The 17,500-nt window shown below is 38.2% G+C and overlaps 2 protein-coding genes across 2 annotated transcripts in view; one reads left to right on the forward strand and one right to left on the reverse strand.

Annotated features, from left to right (window-relative positions):
- Positions 1-8,043, reverse strand: part of LOC138049360 (H2.0-like homeobox protein) — a 14,057-nt gene extending 6,014 nt beyond the window's left edge. Inside the window, exon 1 of the mRNA XM_068895609.1 lies at positions 7,762-8,043. Coding sequence (XP_068751710.1) covers positions 7,762-7,945 — 184 coding nt within the window. The 5' untranslated portion in view covers positions 7,946-8,043. The remainder of the gene's footprint in view (positions 1-7,761) is intronic.
- A 5,952-nt stretch (positions 8,044-13,995) lies between these two features.
- Positions 13,996-17,500, forward strand: part of LOC138049362 (eukaryotic translation initiation factor 3 subunit K-like) — a 10,061-nt gene continuing 6,556 nt past the window's right edge. Inside the window, exons 1-4 of the mRNA XM_068895610.1 lie at positions 13,996-14,087; positions 14,904-14,952; positions 15,427-15,476; positions 16,314-16,434. Coding sequence (XP_068751711.1) covers positions 14,035-14,087; positions 14,904-14,952; positions 15,427-15,476; positions 16,314-16,434 — 273 coding nt within the window. The 5' untranslated portion in view covers positions 13,996-14,034. The remainder of the gene's footprint in view (positions 14,088-14,903; positions 14,953-15,426; positions 15,477-16,313; positions 16,435-17,500) is intronic.

Below are 17,500 nucleotides of genomic sequence, written 5' to 3' on the forward strand. Positions count from 1 at the left end.
GCGCCCAATTAGATGCACGCCCAAGTTTGACGTTCAACGCAAAGTGTCCCTTTAGGTCTAAGACTTTGCTTCCTTCTTCCAAAAATAATTTAAGGGGAAAGGTTAGGTTATCAGTCTTACTTCCAACGGGATTTGGCAATAGTGTTATTTACAGTGCCGAACATTCCAGAAAAAAATGCATCGGTCCACTTCCACCGATTCGGAAACGTTTGTAGTTGTGGTAAGTCCTTTGGAATATATTCGGAAACAACAAGTTCCAAAAAGAACCGTATGGGACTTTAGTGCTGCCACATTCGGGGAATCAGCCGAGCTTGACAGAGAAATTCGACATTGTTTACGGAAGCGCTGAACGATAGTTCAGTGGCACACTTCTCACAAAATGATAATTGAGTAGCTGCTGCTGGAACACTAGACACTTTCCTCATATTACAGTGATATTAGTATCCTTTATTGTGACCTCAAATAATCGAGTTTAAATGAAGACCATCGTACTGTTGATTGCGCCTGATGATAACATGAAGTATTTGGCTTTTTCTCCGATTTTACCTTGAAATTCTTTGTTCGTTGATGGTTTGAACAGACAAAAACCGCACCAACTGTCAAGTGGGATTTTGCAGAAATACCTTTGATTGTATGGCTAAAGTCTGACTTCGCAGACATTCCAGCTAGAGTCCTATTTTGTTTTCGTCGCGTCTTTCCTTGAATCGCAACTTGCAGGTAATTTCCGGTAAAATCTGATTGGCTCACATTTATAGTATGACACATGATCATGATAACATCACTCTTGACAGCTGGGCGGCAGACGACTCGTTAAGAAATTGTATCAGGCGTACCTTTTCCGCCCTGTCTAAAGAAAAGTACTCCTGACCGCAGGTTATTATACGTATGAAGAACTGTGCCAAAATAAGGGACAAATCTGATTATTCATTGGCCTCTCTACTCGTACCCCCTAGCCTTCTATTTATGGAACCATATGGTGATATCACTACTCCGTTATGACCACGTTCGCCCTGGTTGTTCGAAGCATGGTTAGCGTTACGTTAACCAGCGTTAAATTTGCCATGGAAACCTATAGGTTTTGATACCTCTAAATCAACGGTTAGCGCTAACCAGGCTTCGAGCAACCGGCCCCAGCTTAAAAAGTTTTTATCTAACTCCTTTAAAGTACAAGACTTTAACAGAATTCAGATGTGAATACCACCACCGAAAAACAATACAAAACTACTCTCACTTTAGTGGTAACCCTTATAAATAGGTATATGTAAGCTCCAGTTTAGCTTATAGAGGTGATTTGTAATTACTTCCAAATGATGAGATAAACCTACGGGAAACCGTTAAGGCTGGTTTACACGCACGACGCAAGCCTATGATAAGCACAAGGTTGTTCACACGTGCGATAAGCATAAGTACAAGGTGACATACGCAGGCCCAGTGAACAAATCTTTTGGCGCCAAACTTATAAATTCAAAAATGGCGGACGCTGAGGAGATGCTTAGCGACGAGGAGATGTTGTTGCTTGTTCTTCTGTTGCGAAGAAATGGAGAAGGCGAAGGGAAGGAGCAATAGAAGAGAAGCGAAAAGGGTTTGGGTGAGGGAAATCTTTCGTAGGAGGACAGAGTATGGCGAGTTTCATAATCTGGTGAGGGAGCGCAGGCTCTGCTTTTCTGTTTTCTTTTTCAAGAAAAAGGAACAATTTCCTTCAATGAGCTTGCTCTTATGCTTCGCCCCGGATTACACGTTGGTTTCTTGTGCCTATGCCTGCGTCGTACGTGTAAACAAGCCTGGCTTAACGCCAACACTCTGTTCTTAAATGAGAACGATGACGGCGCTAAAACGAAATAAATCAAATTTAATGCAGAATAAACCAATACAAAAAACGGTTATAATGCAAGATATTAACTGTCTCAGAAGGAGACATTTTACAAAAACAACCCCCGTGCTTACATTTTCTTGTAAGAAAAGTTAAGTCACATCGAGTTAAGCCAGCCCGCAATGCGTGCAAACCAGATCCTAGGAGGCCAAAATGTTTTAATTTTGCACAGGCTTGGCAAAACTCAGTTTAGTATTTCCAGAATCATGGCACGATTCATTCGTTTTCGATTTCGTTGCTTATGATCTGAGGGACTTAGGAGAGTTTGAATTGCCTCGTTTCAACATGACAAACAACATCAAATACTGCTGCTAGTGGCTCAGTTTCATTTGAATGTTAACACCGCATTTTGGGAATTCATCCAAAGCGTAGTGATGCTTTTTTTTGTACGAAACATTTTTTCACCGCATATTCACCAGAAGAGAGTATCCTTGAGTATCTTTTATTGAAGTGAACACACTTTAGGACTCAAAAGTTGGAACCACCTTGTACGGTATCATAAAGACCATAAACAACACCACAGGAAAATAAACTTCCACTTTGCGATTTCATTTACGGTCTTAAACGTTAGATAACTTTACCAAGAAAGCACAATAAAGGACACCGCAGGGAAAGCTCTTACAAGTATCTGTTACTAAAAGTCCTTAGATTTTGCCACCTCAAAAGATATTTCTGACTCTTCCATCAGTATTAAGAACTGTAAGAAAGAGAGGCATACAATAAACTTGTGCTGTTCTGTAGCTTGGAGTCTACAGAAAGTGATCACGCCTTTACGCCAATAGGAACTGATGGATTCATTCTCAAACGCGTACTTAAAAAGACTTCTTTCTACTGTACAAATTTTAGACCCTTAAATTTGATGATTATATGAAGGGCATAGCTGAAAATTTCAGCTGCCCCCTGTTCGTTGTAAGAGGTCCTCGGCCTACGTGATCATTGTCGGGTTTTGTTACGAGGAAATGTCCTCTCCATTGTTGCAGACAAAACAAAAAAACAACTTTCATTGACTTCACAAAATCGTGATATCATTATTATCTATAAAGGCGGTCATTTTTATCTCCCTATAAAAAAAAACTCCGTGATATCGAATGAATGTGCTGTTATTCTATCCTTCGTGGGTGGGAAAAAATCGGAAATATAATTCTGCTCGCAACAACATACGATCCCACCCAGCTGCTTTCGGCAAAGAGGAGGGGTAAATAGGGACTTTTATTGCACGATAGCAATCGGTGTAAGTTCGACGACTTAAATAATCTTAATTGAAAGTGTTTCGGTAGTCAATAAGCGAGGTGAATGCTGGTTGTTGATGATATATTGCCTTTCGGGTCCCCAACAGATCTCACAGACGACTAGTGTAAGGAAAACAAAAACGATTTCAGTGGTAGTGAAAGATCCTGGAGATAAGAATGACCTCTAATAATGCATTTAACGTCTCATTGAAAGTTAAAAAGGTTCTTTAATGATAGTGGCTTATTTTTATTGCGCGAAATAAGAAAAATAATCGTTTGTTGTACGACCACAAGAAGTGTTAATGAATACTTCAGTGATAATTTGAAGATGCTGTGAATTACGGTAAGTACATGTTTTAAAACATAGCCACTATATGGTGCACTAAAAAACGTGTTCTAACCGTTAAAAAACACGTGGGGCCGATTCACATGAAAAGTACTTCTCTCAAACTCAATAGGTGCTTTTTCTGAAAAACTGTTCTTGGAACAACTTTGAAATGCAAACGGGGTGGTTTGGTCGAGAAGGTCATAGCATGCCATAGGAATGAGGCAACTCCAGTGGGCGAAGCCTTACGGAAGAAGAAGGCAAATTTTCTCACGCTAGCAGAAGGGATCCCATGCTTAATGTCTCAGCTAAAAATAGTCCATTGTGATTTTCGAAAGCTCGGTTAGTTTTGTTATGCAGTAAAAATATTTGTCTTTGTGAGGTCTTGACGAATGATGTCCATTTCAGCTTTTATCGCATTCACAAAACAAAGCAAGGCAAACAACCAAATGGATTTAGGAAAGTGATTCAATCTTTTAGAGCAACGCCTTTGTTTAGCTATTGTCCAGTTGTCGCACACCAATCGCATTTCATCTCAAAGTGAAATCTATGTTTCAGTTCTTTAAAGGTGTAATTCGTTCTCGACTACAATGGAATTGAGGTCACAACCATTTTTCGCAGGCCGCATCAATTGATTTGTGTTTTAAGTGTTTTTGAACGCGTAGAAAGGCGTGGTCTTTTGTCCCTACTCTGACAGCCAATGCAAGAAGCGAAGCGTTCTCTTACATTTCCAAACCAAATCTTAAAGACTAACTTAAATGTCTTGCGTCTAGATGCCACTTGAGAATGTCAAGCCAAAAAATCTCGGGCATTTTTTGTTTCCTTGAGCATAGAAAACTCCTTAATTTGCTACTCGATTAGACGTCTTTACACCCTATTCTAATGTTACAAGTAAACGATTGTTGTCATCTCATTGAAGAGCTTTCATTTCACAACCACACCTCGCTAACTAAAATGCCAGAATCTGTATGAAACCAGCTGCTTCTTTTCAAGCAGAAAACAACGCAATCTTGCCTTTTACAAGCTTTCATCAGCAAGGTTAAGCGTCACACAGTAATGTTTTCAAGTTGAAATACTCAAGTTGGCCAACATCCTTTCTTTTTTCCTTTTTAGTCGTGCAAAGTATTCGCCAACTGAATAAATCTTTAAAACAACGTAACGGATTGGTAAAGAGCTTTGATGGCCTCGTAGAACGGTTGATGCCTGGTTAACTTGAGATTAGAAAACTGATAAGCTTCTCTGCAGTTTTACCTAGTTTTCGCATTAGAGATGATAAACTCTTTTATACCCCTTGAATATAAGGTGTTTCCCTTTTTAAGATGCTGTGATTAAAGGCTCCATGAAAACATATTTTAACCAAAACAACTGAAGTGCTTTTGATTGTTTTTAAACCTTGTTTTTTCACATTCAAGTGAAAGAAGAAAGTCTTTGAATATTTCAAATTGAGGCGTACATACATGCATGCTGCCAAAATTTGTCAGGATACTACGGACAAGTGATCCCAAGACTACGCATATCCTGTTTTTCAAAAAACGTGAAATAACGCCAATTTTCTATCAGTCCTAAACGAGACAAAAAGCCTTGAGGTGTTTTGAATATGAGCGAGCAAAATTCCTGTGATTTGGAGCTCTGATTCGTCGTTTCGCACCCAAAAATATGATTTGCTTTGCTTTGCTTTGCGAAAAACAAAACACTTTGCGAAATAGATGAAATCCCGATCAATTAAACTAAACCTTAAAATCTGTTTCAGCAGTTAGTTTACTTTAATCAGTTTAAAGAACGATAGCACAAAATCGAAAGAGTTTTGTCCCGTTTTGTATATCACCTCGAACACACCGAACCCTTCACTCTTCTTCCATCAAAGGAGAAACATCGTTTTTTTTTTCGTATTTTAAACAACCGCAATCAAATTACTTAGAGAACATGACAAAAACATCGCTTTTGGATCAAAACAAGGCGCTTTTCGTAGTACGTCAAAATAGTCAAACATAAAGATATTAGTCATTACAAGAAGATTTAGACTCATAAAAATATTTTCTGTCTTTTTAAACTATTCAATGCATGAGAGGTGATAAAATTTCAGTCATCATAAAGCACACTTATAACTGTTCGGTAAAGAAATAGAATCGCTAGCTTCAGCAGGGTTAATCAGCTGTTTTCAAACAAATTTATTTTAGATTTAAACTAAAAAATTAAATTATATTCTAAATTTGAAAACGTAGTTTAAAGTAAATCAGTGATATTCATTCAAAAGTTAGAAAACCTTGAAACGGGTTACTGACTTGTTTGATTTCGGGAGTTTACGCCTTTGTCTATTGTCCTAAATTCCACTGATATGATTTTTCCCAGTGATATTCTATTCCTACACATAGAACTACTATCTTCTTTGCAGTATTTAAGAGGATTTCTCTGCAACAACACTGAAAAAACTGGGAAATACACTCGGGAGCCGTCGGCCATGAATTTCACTTTCCGGCTTAATTGCAGAGGTCCAAAAGAAGATAGCAGAGCACAGCCGGGGAAGGTGTTCTTTAATTGTAGAGAAACGCTGCTATTATAGAACTGAGTGATTTCATTTCCCTTAAAACTAAACAACGTTTTCACGAGGAGATGACACGCAAAGTCTCGCATTTTGCCCATTTGTCATCGGAAGTGTTAAATCAGAAACCAGGAATTCAGGAAATCATGTGAAGCCGAGAAGGCAGGTTATAGGCGATGGCTTTAAGGAATTGTTAAGACTTATAGTTGAAACAATTTAGTTTTCTTTTATCGCTAAAGTGATGCTGCATGTATTCTGCTTTTCTATATTCGAGAGCAAAGCTCGCCGTTATGCGCGGAATCGTTTAGATTCATGTACGAGTTCAAATATTTTTGATCACGTATTTTAGATAATAAAATATACTAGTGACATTAGACGAACCGCTTATTACATTTGCTTTGTCCAAAGTTTACTAGATTGTCAGATAAGTTCACAAATTGTACATATAGATGTCCTATTCTATGGGAAACGACATCAGATCTCGTCAGATATCGCCCAATACAAAATTCCTGATATGGATATATATGAAAAAAAAGTTGGCAAACACAGAATAGTCAACTGATGAATAAAATAGGCTTTAAAACATGGTAACTTTAAATCCGAAAAGCTATTCACCTCTATGAGTTTAACCTTTTTTTACTGCTTTCGCAAACTGACGACATAACATAGAAGCATAGAATCACTTTAATCAAGAGCTACACGGAATCTTGCACATAATATACAGCCTTCGAATCCCCGCAACTGTCTTTTAAGTTACATGGAAAAAGGAACGCGACTTAGCAGATCATTGCAACTATTTACCGTCGAAGGACAAAAACAAATTTTCGCCCTTAAATCCGAGCGCCATCCACTCCATGTTTTTTATTCGTATGAGAGAGCAACTTCCGTCGATCTATCTTTGATACAATGCGTTCACTATCAATTTCCGTTGTTTGACCGGCTGGCAAGCTTAAATCGGGAACTGCGTGTTAAAAAGATCTCAACAATCATGAGTTAACATCTAAGGGCCTTTTTGTTCAAAGTAACTTCGCGCATTGCAACGAATGAAAGTTTCACAAAATGGTTCGACTTGCACTGCAAATAAACAACACGAAGCCCTCCGAACTTCTTCACCTGTGGCAGCATTTAAAATCTTGAAAGTTAGAGATGACACAAAAATAAAAATTAGTGTCTTGGAATGATTGTGAGCAAGAGAAACGCCATGGTAATTGTTTCAATGAATTCCTTGATGGGCCAGATCAGAAAGCGGATTGTTGAGCAACGAACCACTTACCTACTGTAAGCTCTTTGTAGTTGCTTTCCACAACTGAATCCGTTGTTTTACGGCTAATAAATGTCGTTTAACGTCTTATTGTCTTCAGTGCTAGACGCCCAGGTTTTGAATATTGGTGACAAACAAGTTTCTAAAACAATCAATATTTTTTACCTTCCGTATTCCAATGTGGTTCAGGCGGAGAACGATCATAAACAGTTTAATTTGCTTTTTTTGTTAACGTAGAGCGATAACATCTAAAGGTGGGAAAGCGATTCAACGCCTGTCTGCTGTATCTTTCGACCTTATCCCAAACTTTAAAAACCCAACTAGTGTTTTATTGAAGTCGTTTAAAATATCGATAAGGCATCCACGAGTGAAATGCACACAATGTCTGCTGCATTAACAGCCACGAAAATATGTAATCTCAGTAATTAATAACACAGAAGAGGCACATTCGAGCACGCCGATTTATATACAAGAGAAATCATGGTATATACTCTTAGTGTTCAGCAGTTTCTTAATACGCCGTTTGGTTTTCCTTACCTAGCAATGGCAGTCGTTCTCTATGCTCCGAATCGTGCCTTCCAAGTATCTGGTCCACGCCGAAGCTGAGCTGTTGATAATTCGGCACATGGGTAGTAGCTATGGGCCCATTCAATGTGCTGTTAGTTTCGGCCCGAGAGCAGTGTGGTCGAGATAAGATATCGTCAATTCGAAAAGACGCCATGCTGCGTTTGGCAGAAACAGCCTAAATACGACGAAGATGTCGTTGTTATTCAGCCAACGAGTAAGCTGACAGTCTCTGAGCTCTAGAACAGGATAAACACAAAGGGGTCCCTTTAGATGTCGCACAGGGAGGTTACACATGACATAGCGATGTTGATTGTCAGCTTGAGTTCCATTAAGGTTGATTTGTTGATTTTTATCATCTTAAATTTTCTTTGTCAATGGCAGATAAATACATATAGACGTAATGTGTTTCCCAAATATGCTTTTGGAGGAAAGGTTTCGATTGGTATCTGCATTTACAATTTACAGATGGTAAAAAAAAAAAAAAAAGTCAGACATTACTCGAAAAGCCCTTCCCTCTCATTGAGGCACAAATTTCTAGGATCTCGAGGATGTGTTCTTTATAGATTAGTAATAGATTTGTTCCAAAATAAACCAAGTATTTTTACTACCAAAATGTCATCACCTACAGAAGTGCGGCACTGCAACGTTTTGTAACATTTTGCGCTCCGCGGTTGAAGAGTCACTAAACCGAAGCGTTACCTTAGTCCAACTGCATAATCCAGGAAACTGAAATACGACTTGACTACCGCAAGTCAATTAGCACCCATTTATTAAATTCAGCAATGGCCATTTACACAGCCTCACACATGTATTAATGATATGCCCAGTTTAATTAATTCGTCACTTTATTGCTACATGTGTGCTTTCCATGAAGATGAAATAGATAAAAGTATTTAACTTTGCATTATACAAAGCAAAAAGGAAACTGTTATGCTGTAGCTATGTTGTCTTAAGCGTATTTTCTTACCAAACAATATTGGCAGGATCAACAAAACCAAATCTCTTCTTTCCGAAAACTTATTTATTATAGCGGGGCAAATTTTCTGCGGTTACCTCTAAGGCGATAATTGAATTATCGCCGATTAAGATGGAATACGATGCCCGAGGTTTAACAACCAATTACAAAAGAACCATTCACAGAACGCATATGACAATGGCATTTTACTATATCATACCCATATCACTAAAGAGTCAAATTTTCAGGCTGTCAAGTTGAAGCTTTTACTCCTATCGCCCCACATCAAACGAAAATCTTTTAAGGCTGTCAGAAAGCCATAGGGGCGTAGTGGCTGAATCAACACTGAAATTTTAAAGATATTAAGCATAGAACATTGTTTTTTTTCTTTTATTCTCAGAAACTCATTCAGATAATGGCAATTACTGGAACTAATCGCTATGAAAATGGCTTTAATCCCACAAACAGTTACATATAGTATGTTATCGGATTATAGAATATTGATTTAAACAGTACACATATCTTGAAAGTATATGGCCGTCTCATAAGCTATGGATCAGTCCATGAAATGACAAATTCCAATTACGAGGGTGATTTCAAGACGCGTTCTGGCACGACAACTCGTGTTTTTCTTTTTTTTTTCTTTCTCTTCTAAAATAACAAAAACATTGAAGACATGACAACAACAAGTTGGAGTGAAATTTTCTAAATTACTAAGGGTTAGAGATCTTCGTGTCAGATTTTTGATGGTGGGCAGGCGATACTTACACCTATCTTTTCTGGTTTCGGTTAAAAACGTTTCCTGTGGTTATCTATAAAACGGAAATTCTCGATTTTAATCTATTTTGCACTCTAATTTGCGTTGCATTTTCATTTCTGGAACCACTGCATCCTGTTTGACATCACACGCGAAACGGATCAACTGTATATGATATCACTTTCAATCACTATCTATCTCTTAAGGCAAATACAACTTTTCCATAAAACCATTTCTTTTTCGCATGTTTGCCTCCCTTGTCGATTCAACGAGCAAAATTGGTTATCATGCACTTCACATCATTGCAATCAAAGTCACTACGGTTTCTTGATTTTAACAGCCATTGCAATTTTCTTTACAAACACTCCTGTCAGATATTTCTAAGCTCTTGTTTATGATGGCGGATACATTTTTTTTTAACAAAATCGTCTGGAAAGAAAAGCATTTTTTGTTCTCCCAACATACTGCCAAGTGTAGCCAGAAAATTGTTATAACATGTTTATCAAAGGTAAAAGTAACTTTGGTACACCGTTCATAGTTACGTTCGGAACTTTCTGTGTTGTTGCTAAATTCTTTTTCTCTTCGAAAATGCTTCAAATTTTTATGTTGACCTTTAATTATCTTGAAGCGTAACCTTTACATTACCAAGTCATGTCTAGGTGCTCCAATGCGGCGAAAGTTTTATTTTAAACGATCCGTTCAACATATGTAAACATTAACAACACGCTGTCAATGAGTTGAAGCCATCACTACATCACGGCAAGACGCAACACGACTTCCACGATTTCAAGCGCTCTTGAAGATCAACTATAAACCTACATAAGTATCTTAGCAGAGTCTTTTGAAAGGCCTGTTCTTCTCCATGTACAAAGCGCTTTAACAACGGAAGCGACGGAAACATTGCTGGCATTTTGTTTCGTTTGTATTTCTCAATGTTTGTTCCATGGCATCTCCAAAGAAGAAAGAAATATGGACGTTTTGGGCGGGGATGTTGACACTTGGCAGTCCATCGCGAGCCAACTCTAGGCAGAACAGATGTTAGCTTGTTCATAAAAAGCAAACAATTAATTTACTCCTTTTTAGAGAAAGAAATATCACACTAATTTCGATCACTTCAAGGTTTCAGCTGCTTGCAGAGTAAATCCAGGAGATCCTAGATCCGGTTTTTTGAAAGTAGACTGGTCTATATGGCAGCTTAATACTTTAAGTCCTCGACATATCATTGACGGTTAAACTACAAGTTTTTCTTTTGACTGCATAAAGTATTGTCTTAACTATTATCTTAATTTCCGGGGGGAAAGGGTACTTGGGACACTCATTCAGTTATTTATTAATCCGTATTTTACACATTTCCCTTTGTTATTCAACTTTTAACATTCAGGTCCGTTTGTTATGTTAAATTTTTTACTAACTGAAAGTCAGGGCATGCTTGATCTGGGAACGGAGACCCTATGAGAGAGGGGTAGAAAATTTAAAGTTGTGACCATAAACGCGATATTGGTTTACACAAATAACTCTGTCGGAAATGGAGCGATATTTTAATTGTCATGTCTTTATATTACTCCTTTTTGCGATATCTTCAACATATTAGCTTGGGTGACCGTATATACGTACGATTCGCCATAACTCAGTTAACGATATCAAGAAGATAAGAAGTTTTGCAAAAGCAAATTTTGCTTTTCCACGGTTAAAATCTCTCGAAATTTTTAGTTGATGTCCATTTAACTTTTTTAGTTTCCAAATAACTGTATTTCTTCAAATTGATTTCGGGATATTGGAAAATCATGGAATGGATTGCATCAAATAGAAACGTTTCAAACCGCCAACTAATCCCTCGGAATTGTAAGTCTTGTAAGGCCCTCTGGACCTCTCTGCTTCTAAGTAATCACAACCAGTTACTTAATTCCTCGCTGGCAGAATTAAATCAAGATGATAGCGCTGAAAATCATTAATTGCGAGGCCAGAGTACGGCGACATCTGGCAGAACTTGAAGACACCAACACTAAGTCCCCACCCTACCCGGAAGAGTACCTGGAGGAGCTGTTTCTTTAGGACAATATGTAATAACATCCAGAAGTCGAACAAACAGACCACGTCTTTCTCTTTTGAGTCACATCACCTCCACCTGTCAACGTTACTGTGCTTAACCAAGAGATATCGCTTTCGATAGGGTGAACTCTCATCCTATGCATAACTCGCTACTCGTAGCTTTGAAAGCGTAGTTGGTGATGTTCTATTCAGCCGAAGCAAGACATTTTCACCTATCGAGCACCGACGCATAACTGAGGTGAAAGGACAAGCTTTGCAATGATAATTCTTTCAAGTCAAAGCTTCAAGTGGCCTGGATGACCACGTGAAAATTATAAGGGTTTCTGTCTTAAAAGATTAAACTTCAAGGGATCCACACACTGTCGGAAAGTAAACTGGTCTTCGGAGTTCAGGTCTTCATTTGTGTCGTGTTAAGCCCCTTCGACATGAACAATTTTGTATGTGACAATTTTTATTTGCTCGTGTAACAAATGACAAGGAAACTTGGCCAATTTTTATGTGACAACTATATTTGCTGAAAAGCTGGCGTGTTAGCTTTTATGTGACAAATAAAAGTTTTCAAATACGAAAACTTGCTCGTGTAGACGACTTGTCACATAAAATGTGGCAGATTCCTGCCTCTTTGTGAGCGCCACTAGAGACTCGCCTCGTTTTTGCTCCAACGGCATTGCTGACCCACCTAACGAATTGTCAACAATTATTTATTGTGCTATCTACACGATCAGAAACCCATAAGGGTTGAAACGTGTAACGGCCCCATTCAACTTGCTAAGTACCAGATTTGGAACAACAAGAGCGAGGGGTTTCCAAATATGGTACTTAGCACTGAAACATTCAACCAATCAGTTCGCACTGAATATTCGGAGGCTGTGAACGCGCGTTACACGTTTCAACTCTTATGAGTTTCTGACACGATCTAATGTGTTTGCCACATAAGACTGTCACGCATAAACTGCTCGTGTGGACGCGCGCGGACGGGGCTTTATCTGAGAGTTACGCCGGGCGGAGTGAATCTTCAGAAGGAATGACTTCCCTGAACCATCATCCTTGCTACATTCAATTCTTCATTCGATGCTGAAAAAAAAAACCGTGATTATGTCTTGTTAAATACTTCTTGAATTATCTACTCATGTTTTCATTCATTCATAAATTCTATACTAATTTGCTTTATTAATCCACTTTCCTGTTACTGAAACAAAGCAGTAGAATTTTGCAAGTGACTCCATCTGTCCCGGGTTCCTCGAAGCATAGTTAGCGCTAGCCAGCGTTAAATACCATGGAAACCAATAGGTTTTGATACCTCTTAACCAACGGTTAGCGCTAACTAGGATTGGAGGAATTGGGCTTGATCGCTTAGCTTTCTTGACACGTCTGCGCATGCCAAGATTAAAGAACGCAGAGCATTTTATTATATTAAACACTTCCATTTTCCATTTTACGGAAGTGTCTAACTGCTATGTTTTTTTTTTGCAAATCATATAATAACCTCCGAATAAACAATACTTAACGTGTGTCACATCGCTTTTTTTGTTGTTTTTCATGTGGAAAAGCCTTTAAACGCATACTGCGTGCGTTCCACAATAAAAACTTGGCGCAACAAGAGTTTTTCTCGCGAATGATTTTGAAATGAAAAATTACTTAAGAGTTAACTTTTGCTTTCGAACGCATAAACTCCCATTTTAGTGGAGTTTCGAAGCAAGCAACCGTGGACAATCTTCCTATCGGTGTACGTTGGATCAGTGGCTTGATCTGATCGGCGTAATTACAAGTTGAGAAACTAAATATTTTAAGCAAGAGCCGATACAACGTAGATTTGATTTTAGTACACCACTAAAATCAAATCTACGTTGTATCGACTCTTGCTTAAAATATTTAGTTTCCCATTTTAGTGGCTGACCAAAGTGGCAATGTACAGCTTGAATATCATCTCACTGCACAACTTCGAGTTTACCTGATGCCATATCTGTTCAGCAGTTCTCAGTGTCTCTGCTTTCTTTTTTTTTTAATTTTCGTTGTAATCATTTCTTCGGCAAAATTGACAAGAATTGTGAATTTTAAAAAAACAGCCACCTTAGAAGATTTACTGTGACGTTTCGAGCCCAGTTGATAGACCCATGATTTCTGTGTCTCTCTCACAAGCTAGTCTTCTCGATATGCAAGCTGCGAGTTCAACAGTTGGTGCCGACACAAGCATCTTTCACGAATACCTCTCTGGGAACAAAGAAGAAATTGGTAAAAGGGAACCAAGAGCACAATTACAATAGTTTCGAAGAAAAACAATTTCAAACCAACCTCGTTTCCAGGGTCTCTCTTTTTCTTTTTCTTCTTTTTCTTCTTCTTTTTCCATCGAGCCAAACTCGTTCCCAGGGTCTCCATTGTCGTTGACAAAGAGACCCTGGGAACGAGGTTGCCAGCGATCGCGAAAGCGAGTCACTAGTACCCAGACCCTGAGCAACATAGCTCAGTTTGTCACTCGTCCAAGATGGCGGACGAAATGAGAGAGAAAGTAGCTCAACTTTTGAGGGGGATAGATAGGTATGAACGTAAGGAAAGCAATAGTTTTATTCAAATATCACTCAACGTTGCTATACTGTAACGATAATTGTAATAGTGGAGTGTTATGACTCAGTTTTACTTGACAAGCAATCGCTCTTTCCTCTCCCACGTGAGTGAAACACAAATCATCTGGATTTTCTTATGAACTGAGTTTTATCGCATTTTAATGCTTTTCATTCTATTTTCTTCTTCAAACTCGTTATCTTATCTCTGCACTTCAACACTTTATCCGTTGTTTTGGTTTTTAATTTTCACGTAGGTAATTCGAAAAGAATAGCGATATTTCTTGTTTTAATACAAACAGTGACGTCACACTGCTTTTGATATTCAAATTTGCCAACAACGGAACAAAAGAAGTCATTGTTTCAACAGCCAATTAGGTTCTGCTTGGTATATTAATAACAATGTGTGACCACATTGGCTGAGGAAATAAAAAGTCTGTTGTTCCTGTGGTTGGCACATTTGAATAACAAAAACGATGTTTATAAACAGATATCTTCTCTATATTTTTCGGCCTCTGAATTTCGTATTGGGGAAATTTGATTTATTTCTGCACCATCAGCCCCCGTCCCCCATAACATCCCCCCACTTCCCTACTGATGAAGGGTTGTACAACAAGGGTTTTGGATTTTTGTTTTCGAAAGCAATCCTGCTGACTTGTTTTTAATGTAGATTTGATCATGGCGAAGTTTTTGGTACAATAAATTGGTTAGAAGCTAAACTACAGACAGCCCCAGATCACTTGTGTATGGCTCTTGAGGATAGTGCTAAACACATTGAATTTTCTTTTTATAGATATAATCCTGAAAATCTCACTACATTAGAAGGCTATGTTCATTTTCAGGTATGGTATAAATAAACTTGGGTGGCTTTCCTGATTCAAGAAAATTTCTGGGCTTGAAATTTTCTGTGCTGAGTGAATCCCCCTTTTCCAGTGGAACAAACTTTGTGCCATCTGAGATTCGCATGATCTTGTGAGCATGAAGCAAAGAGCACAACAGGGATATTTTAGTCCACCTGGTTTTATCAGACAAAGTGTATCCACTTCCCCAAGTCACCAAACAAAATTGTCTCTTCAATAACAACATCAAATTAAAAATCTCTTGCACGTCGTGTCAAAATCTCTTTTCAATGGGTAGAAATGCAACATGACCCCATAAGCAACAGGGTTAACTTTTATGAAGGTGGCAAAAAAGGTATTGTATTGTGGCCGTTAATGAAGGTAATAAGCACTAATCTGGTTGACACATTAATGATAAGAGGTGAGGCAGTGACAGTCATTTGCTTAGTGTTGTTGCTATGGATTCTTCTCTTATAGGTCTATAATAATGCCTATGATTTGGATGCAAATCTGGCAGTTTTAAAGTTGTAAGTATTTCATTTTTTGTCCATCTTGTTCAGGATATCCAGTGTTTTGTGACAGGGATCATAAACAACCTCTACATCCACTCGGAAATCCATTGACTCCTGTGAGTCAAGACTTGATAGATTTTACTCTGTCTAACATCTGACTATTTTACTTGTCAATGTGAGGCAGTTCAGATGGGCAATGGCTTGACAACCTCTTTATCCACTCAAAAAGACTCATGTCTTCATTAACCCATTGACTCCTGGAGTCGGTTTCTCAAAAATCCCGAAAGTTTTCGTGCCTTTTTCAGGTGTCAGAATTCCCTCTCCAGGTGATCTGGTGACGTAATTTGGAGGAATGGGAAGAAAAATTTTAACGTTGTATCCCACGACTGCACATGCCCTTAGGTTTTGTTTCCAAATTTCCTGCAGTATTTCCATCGCCAAAACTCAACAGATCATTCCGTGTCTCTCACATTTCCTGTTACTGAATGAACATTCAAGTGGAAACCGCCGAGATCAAACCTCGCCTCTGCTGTGTTGAATTCGGAAATAACATTCAAGGCCACGCACGGTTGTGGGATACAGCATTAAAATTGTTCTCCCCAGTCCTCCGAATCACATCACCAGATCACCTGGCTGTATCTCAAGAAAAAAGAGGGTTTAAGTCGTCAAACTTCACAGTTATTCTGCCTCTTGTTATCTTGAAAACATCTTAAAAGATCAGCTTTTGAAAGAAAGCAGATGGCAGTTTCGCAGATGGCTTTTCAGGCCGGAAAAGGTTGTCAGGTCTTTCGAGAAAAGGGCCCCTGGAGTGAGACTTTACACAATGAATGATCATATGTCAAATCTCAATAGGTACCAGTTTAACCCAGCCTATCATCAAACTACAGTCACGATGCAGATTCTCCTCAAAGCGCTGATGATGTTGCCAAATGCAGACTTCATAATGTGCAGATGTCTTATTGATGATGCAAATGTATCCTTCATGAATAAATGAATAAACTTTTTCAACTTTTTTTGTTTCACCCAAAAAGGACATGTCATGAACGTCAGTGCTACATTAACTAGCAGGAAGCCAGGGTGGCGCAGTGGTGAGGGCACTCCCCTCCAACCAATGTGGTGTGGATTTTATTCCCAGAGTGTGTTGGTTCTCTACTCTGCTCTGAGAGAACTTTCTGTGAATATTCCGTCATTCCCCTCTCCTTAAAACTTAAAAGGCAATGTTTTATTTGGTTTGAGTTAATTTGAGTTGCTTTCAATGTATAGTGCAGTGACAAATCTGGAGGTGGGAGGGGTGGGGGTCACAGATCTCCCCCACTCCCTTATTTTTGGATGTTGAAAGGAAAGCCCTTTTAAAATGTTGTGCACTTTTTTTGCATGCAACAGCTCTTGGTCTGGATATGCGACTGTAGTGTCCCCAAGACTAGACACTTAAATAAAGTTCATTATCCATTATTATTATTATTATTATTATTATTATTAACTAATATACAGTGATAATGTTACAATGTGTTTATATTGATGCAAAGAGAACTTATTTGCATAAGAAACTTTTGTTCTATGAGGAATTGTTTTGCAAGTCTTGCATACATGTAGGTTCTTAAATCTTTGCACTTTTAATGGTGGAAGTGTTGGTTAAGCTTAAAAGGTAACCTACACACATCCTACAACATGCAGATGATCGGTTGATTGATAATAAATTAATTGTTAATACAATAATAATTAAATGATGACCTATTGTCAAAAGCATTTGGATTTTTCTTAAATATAATTTTTGGCCTTGCAAATAGTTCATTTTTAACACTTAAGTAAAGTTTATAGACATCAGTTAAATAATCATTAATAATTATTGATTATAAATTAATTATTAATTGATCATCAAGTTCTGACATGCAGGTAATTACTTTAATTGAAAGACCTCAAGTGTTGACCTTCTGCACCAAAATGAATTACTTTTAAAACTCAGTTTATAGATGAATAGCATGGCATTGTCTGTTGTCAGTGATATTTTGCATAGGTAAACTGACCTCGACTTGACAACC

Source organism: Montipora capricornis, chromosome 5 (genome assembly GCF_036669925.1).
Source record: "Montipora capricornis isolate CH-2021 chromosome 5, ASM3666992v2, whole genome shotgun sequence".
Lineage (NCBI taxonomy): Eukaryota > Metazoa > Cnidaria > Anthozoa > Scleractinia > Acroporidae > Montipora > Montipora capricornis.